Source organism: Halyomorpha halys, unplaced genomic scaffold, assembly GCF_000696795.3.
Source record: "Halyomorpha halys isolate HHAL.00 unplaced genomic scaffold, Hhal_1.1 Scaffold273.1, whole genome shotgun sequence".
Taxonomy (NCBI): Eukaryota; Metazoa; Arthropoda; class Insecta; order Hemiptera; family Pentatomidae; genus Halyomorpha; species Halyomorpha halys.
In genome coordinates, this window is record NW_027106425.1 from 38,336 (window position 1) to 45,193 (window position 6,858).

At 28.1% G+C, this 6,858-nt stretch overlaps 1 protein-coding gene across 1 annotated transcript in view; it reads left to right on the forward strand.

The window, feature by feature from the left end:
• The first annotated feature begins 859 nt into the window (after positions 1–859).
• LOC106680648 (lamin Dm0) overlaps positions 860–6,858 on the forward strand; it is a 41,176-nt gene continuing 35,177 nt past the window's right edge. Inside the window, exons 1-2 of the mRNA XM_014420514.2 lie at positions 860–1,424; positions 6,535–6,667. Of these exons, the coding sequence (XP_014276000.1) occupies positions 1,012–1,424; positions 6,535–6,667 (546 nt within the window). The 5' untranslated portion in view covers positions 860–1,011. The remainder of the gene's footprint in view (positions 1,425–6,534; positions 6,668–6,858) is intronic.

A 6,858-nucleotide genomic window follows, 5' to 3' on the forward strand; every position in this document is an offset into this window, starting at 1 on the left:
CCTTGTGAGTGAAATGATCCTTAAACTCAAACTTTGAATATTTAATGAAAAAACATTTAAACGAATATTTAAAAGAAAAATTAAATTAAACATATCTTTCCTACTTTTTGGATTATAAAATTAATTTATCGAGATTTCTGAAAATTTTGATTGAAAAATAATTGCTTGCAAACATTTTTTTGAAAAATTTATAATGAATATATTTAAAAATTGTCTTTATATTGTATATAACAACATTTTTAACTCTTTATTTTCTACTTACTAAAACTGAAGCTTTTCCAATCAGGTTTTTCTGTTCCTGAGAAGGTTTTGATGATGCGTTAATTATTTTTATTTATTTATTTTGTTGATAAAGAAAGTAGGGATGATTTCAATTTTTTTTTTATTAATTTTTTAACAGGTTTTTATTATCTCTTTTCCTCACTATGACAGCCAATGGATTTATTTACAGTTAAAAGCTACATAAGAGACTTGGTTGGTTTCAAAACGCAGTGCCTCAATGAATGAAGTTCTAAGCGTTAAAAAAAGCGTAATTAATGTAAATTAATCAATAATTTAGGAATTTTATTATGTTTAATTTGTATACTTATTACACAATAATTGCATATTGTTCGAGTTTACACTTCAGCTGCGTATTCAATTAAACTAATATTTCTTTCCTTGAAAATTCCTTAAGAATGTGATCAAATCCTAATTTAAAATATGTTAGTTTAATTACAAATAAACATTAAAATTGAAAATCTTTACATATTCCTAATATTTGACTTTAAGTGTTTCACCCGGTTCAGCGCAATTTGTAACTTGACAAATATTAATAGCTCTTTGGATATTATCTAACGACAGTTGTTTAGTTCGGGAAAGCATTACTACGATAGTAGGCCAGGAGTTCACTTAAGCGCTTGCGCGAAGTGACTAGCGTCCTGTTAATCTGTAGCTGTTGAGTCTGTTATTGCTGCAATTTGTTTATCGCATTGAGTTTATTATTTATTATAACCTACCAACTTGTTCATCATGTCCACAAAATCACCGAAAAAGACTGCTCCGGCAGGTACATCATCAGCAGGTCCTTCTAGAAGTTCACCTAGAAAAAGTGAAACTCCAACTCCTCAAGGTGCTAGAAAGAGTCCTTTAAGTCCAACAAGATACAGTAGACTCCATGAAAAGCAAGAACTTGCTAATTTAAACGATCGCTTAGCGTGTTACATTGATAGAGTTAGAAATTTGGAAACTGAAAATAACCGGCTAACCCGTGAAGTCAAAAGTTCTCAAGAAAATATTACGAGGGAAGTAACAAGTGTTAAATCGTTATACGAAAGTGAGTTATCTGAAGCAAGAAAATTGCTTGATGAATTGTCGCGGGAAAAGACGAAACTCCAAATTGATACGCGAAGATTGTATACTGAAAATGAAGAACTTAAAACTGAGTAAGTTTTTTAAATCTTTTCAGAATTTAATTATCTCTTCAATATAAATCCACATTTTATTCTTATTGGTATAACTCTTGCATTGGTCATAATGGAAATTAGTTCGCGTCGTCATTGTGGTGATGTCATACTTTTTAATAAATTTACTTTCACCTATTTATAGAGCTTTGAAACTTATTTTTCTTATTTTGAGGATTATTTCTTAAGTTTACCTCTCAGGTTTATTTTTTTGAAAGGTTCTTTTGTTAATATTTTGTGATATTTTTGCCTAATTGAATTTCGTGTAATAATTTCTAAACACGTAAATATTCTAGAATTGTTTTGTTCATCTGTTTCTATAAGCATGAAACTCTTTTTCAACAGTTAATTTACTGGTTACTTTATGAATACCAACATTTTATGATGTGGGTGTGGTTTGATTGTTTAGGTCACTGCCCACATGCACGCCATATGCCTGATTGGCCCCATGCAAAGATCCTTATCTTTGCCTTATAAATAATAATAATGCTATCATAAGATTTCCCTATTAAAATGCTGTTTTGTTCAATGTGTGATAATTTGGACGATTTCTTATCAAGTTTTGACTTTATCGATAAGAGTTGCTGATATGACCTTGTAAACAAACGATTTTCTACCGGTCTGATGCACTTGAGTGCATTCCATGCTCAGAGGTGTTTGTTGATTATTTATCAATATCAATTCATCTCTTATCAGCATCTGTTTAGTTTATGTTTGATGACTAATTTGTGGTACTTGTTGAGTCATACATTAATTTATATAACAGCTTAGTATGTTGATTGTTAGGAACATTAATGCTAAGTTTTTCAGATTTATCTTTTCTTTTTCTTACCCATCCTGTACCGAAATAAATTTGTATAATTAAAAGTAATACTAACCACATCTGCAAGGACAGATACAAATGTTATTTTACCTTGATAATGGGGTCAAGGAGTGTTAGATCATCCTTTACCCATAACCTACATTCCACAATTATCATAAATCTCTTAGATTTATCTTTTTTAAAGCAATTTCTATTGAAAATTTCAGAACTTATTTTCATATTTTTTATTTAAATTTTTAGTCTTATTTTCTCTTTACTTCATCATAATTTGTTATTTCTGTATTAGTTCGTTTGTTTATTTAGAATTGGAATTTATATTTCATGGTTTCCTCACAGCTTTTGTTATAATCTCAATTTGGTCAACATATTTTTTATTTCATATTTTTGTACCTAGCCTAATGAGATGTGTATTTTTATCTGTTTAAATCTATCATGTTTTCAATAGACTTTTCTTTAGTTTATTTAGAATGTTTTGTATTCAATTTAATTCAATTTAAATCTTAATGTTATTCTTTTATTATATTTTGTTTCATGATGAAGTTATTGTTAAAACTTTCTTTTATTTTATCATCCTCCCAAATGAAGGAGTAACACGATTCACTTATTTGTTTGATAGTTACAAGTTATTGAAACATTGTTAGCGAGAATGTTTGTCTTGGCAGATAGTTGACTTGTAAATGAATGAAATTCTCCTACTTATAAAGTAACCATGATAGATTAATCAGGGACTAGTTAAGTATTATTAAAATTTAACCAAAAGAGAACTAGTTATTATCTTAATAGATAATTAAATTAAACTAGTGGGCTTAGAAAAACAATATAATATAATAAAATGAAAGATATCTGACTGTTAATAGGTACAAGATAAAATCTGTTACTCACATTAACATGAAAATTACATATTTCATATTGAATTAACCTTTGGCTAGGAATATACAATTTTATTAGTTATTTATTTCTAAGGAAAACTCTTAATAGTTATAATTACTTCATTTACTTCTATGTTTCGTAGGACGTTTCAGACAAACTTTCCATGTTCATTATTTGTTGTCTCATTCAATCTCATTTTAAGGGATTTGTCAGTTTAAAAATATCATATTATCATCAACTATTCTATTTTCTTGTAGACTCTCCATCTACTGGTCAATTACTTACTTATTGGGCCATACTAATTTTACTTAACCATTTCAACCCTTTCCAGTAAATAAAATAAGCAAAGTCCAATACATAAGTAACTGACAAGCAGATGGATAGTCTACAACAAAATAGGACAATTAATAATATAATGTCTTATAACTAGAACAAATCCCATAAAATGAGGAGGATATAAGACATCAAATAACGAAGATAGATTGAATAACCGACAGTATGTCTGGAATGTCCAAAATATAGATGAAAAAAAATGAAGTAAGAATTCCTTAGGGTTTTCCTAGAAAATTATTAATTCATTGAATTTGCTTTTTAAATCAAAAATACCTAATCAGAAACCAATTTTGTATAGTTACATAAAAATACTGTTTGTTTATGCTATTAGTGCTCTCCATTCACATTATGTACATAAGATTTAAAATAAGGTAAGTTTACTTCATCTGTTCTAACAATTAAGTTTTAACCCTATTAATAAACAAGGAAACAAGAATCCATAATTTAGATAAGATTTAAAATGAAAATATCCATAATAGTATTTTGAGAAACAGAAAAAAGATATTTATGAAGTTTCTGAACATAATAGATGGTCTTTTAAAGAATATGATGTAAGCAATTATTTCAGTTCTCTAGACAAGCCTTCAAAATGATTGTAAAATGTTAATAGTAATCATAAGGGTAAAATTGAAAAAGACTTCCAATAATATTTATTTTATAAATTTGACTGTCAACTCATTCAATCATCCAACTTCCGTCAGCATTACTATTGTTTATCAGCAATCGAAGAATAAATTTGTTAACAATGAATATTGTTTACCACAAAAGTGCAAAGTATTCTCTCTACAAAAAATTTTAGTTTACTTTTAGGGCATCATGGACAGTGATAGGAAAATAGAAAATACTAGCAATTTTTGTGAAGTTCCTCTTATGTACTTATTTTGGCAATAAGTTGTAGTTTTGGGATTTCAGCCTCCTAGTTTTGGAGTTATTCTGTTACAATATAGAAACTGGGTATGTTTTGTTTAAAATTAGGAATATTCTAGTTTCTACAAAAGCAAACTTAATAAACAATAACTTTTGTGTTACATCTAAGCAATATTTTTTAATTCAGCTCTTTCAATACATTTATATATTTTTTTCAGGTATCTTAGACTTTGAATATTTCTTTATTTTTAGTTATTGCTTAGTTATTTCAATTTTGTGACAAGTGAGGTGGGAAAGAAGACCATTACTGAAACAGTAAGAGCCTTTTGAGGATAATTAATCTCTGACCTGGATTGTTGAATTAAAAATTTGAGTTACCATTTATCACTCGCAAAGGTCAGGCTATTATCAGATCAGACAGTACCATTATTCTCTCATTACTTAAAAATAATTTAGTCTAAATTATTTGTATCATACTTAAGCTATTATAAACCCATCAAATCTTTCTTAGAGTATGAATTAATGGAAATTGATGAATAAAAGAGATATTTAATTTATTTTGGGGAAATTTCTCTCAATCAAGTTCTATTTTTTAATTTTGAAAAAACAATTGTCAACAAATTTTAGAATCTAAGAAGTTTCACTTCTAATGCAACAGTTTCATCCATATTCTTTTTATTGTTAGTTATGTGGAAGTAATTAAATTTTGACTTCCAGAACTTGTACACAAAGTTTGTGGGGTAATATATTTTCTTTATAATTAATTTAAAATCTTTGGTTAAATGAATAAACTGGGTTCAGATATCTTTAAAGGTTTTTGAGTATTGAGAGTTTTAAATTTTCTAAAATAAAAATTTGGAATTGTTGGTAAATAGTGTTGTTTTTTGTTAATTTATAGTCTAGGGAATAGAAGTGTTAATGCAGAAAGTCAATTAACAATATTTTTTTTTCATTTCCTATATATATAAAGTATATCGTATAAAATCAAAATTTTTGACCTCCCACCCGTAGTATTATAAACCTCTGAAATTTTTTAGTTGTTTATTGAGAAAAACATTTCCTATAAAACTTGTATAGGATGAATTGTAACATAATTTTATTTTTAATATAACTTTGATTTGTGAAGTTCTGTTCAATTACAATTGGCTCTCATGGTTGCAGGCCCACAGTTTCTGTAAATTCCCAAAGTTGCAGAAAGTTCTGTCATAAAAATGGTTTGCATCCAAAACTTAAGTTCTTACTTTGTATCTTTTAACTAGTTCTATGTAGAGAAACACTGCGAAGTAAGAACTTCAATTTTTTACTGGAAATTGTGGTTTTCCAAATTATGCTTCACAACAAAAACTAATCTTTGTAGTAAGAACATTTCTCACACAAATTTTTATATTGTATTAATTTTATGCAGAACATTTTTCTCTGTGGAGTACTTCCTGGTTAAAAGATATGATGCAACAGAACTGACATCCTTGATTAAATTTTTTTTTATTCTACCTAACTTTTTAGGTCTGCAGTGCTGGAGCTAAAGGTCATGGAGTAAAACTTGATAAATCAGAGTTGTAGTCAATTTAATCCTCTACAAGTTTCAAAGGATTGCTTTTTACAATGGATTACGAATACATAGATATAAAGAAAAGAATTGAAAAACCTTACAGTTTTTTAGTTCTAATTTTGTATGTAACACATTAGGGCAGTGGTTCCCAACTAGGATTCAACGAGCCTCTTCTAAGAGCTTGAAATAATTTCAGAATATACCATCACGTCAACAGTTTTAATCTTTCCCTCTCAGATTTTATTCAACTTCGCTCAGTTTTTGCGTAAGTACCCTTTTTTATTGGCTTCTGCTCAAAAGAAAGCATTTTGCACTCTATTTTCATCAAATGATAATATCGGGGTTCTGTCATTTACCTACTTCTACAAAAGGGTTTGGGAACTACTCCTATAGGGAGTAAAAAAACTTGAATTTTTTATTATATACTTGTTATGAAGAACATATGAAAACATCAGAGTCAGCTGACATTTTTCTAAGTAAATCTTACTTTTATCCTCTAGTTCTTCGACTATTACATATAGAAACAATGACTAGTTGTAGAAATAATGTAAATAGTTATGTGTTGTCAAATAAAGTTTAGTTTAATTATGTCGCTGATCAATTCATAACTACTGAGTAGTAAAATATTAATTTTTCTTTTTACATTTTAGGCTCGAAAAGAAGACTAAAGATTGTAATCTCCTCCAGACTTCACTTTCAGTCAGTGAAAACCGGCTTGCAGATCTCACAACAAAGTATAATCAACTGCAAGGTGAAAGAAAGAAGCTTGCAGATGAAAATAAAGTATATTAAATTTATGTTATTTATGACTAGTTTCTATCAAAACACTTTCCAAATGTTTTTCAGTGAGATATTGGATATCTAGTGAAAGTTCATTTATTAAACATAAATAAATTGTCTTGTTGTTAGTAGTTTGGTAATGCTATGATTAATATTTAGGTTGTAATGATTCCCAACTCTACTTTGTGAATTTT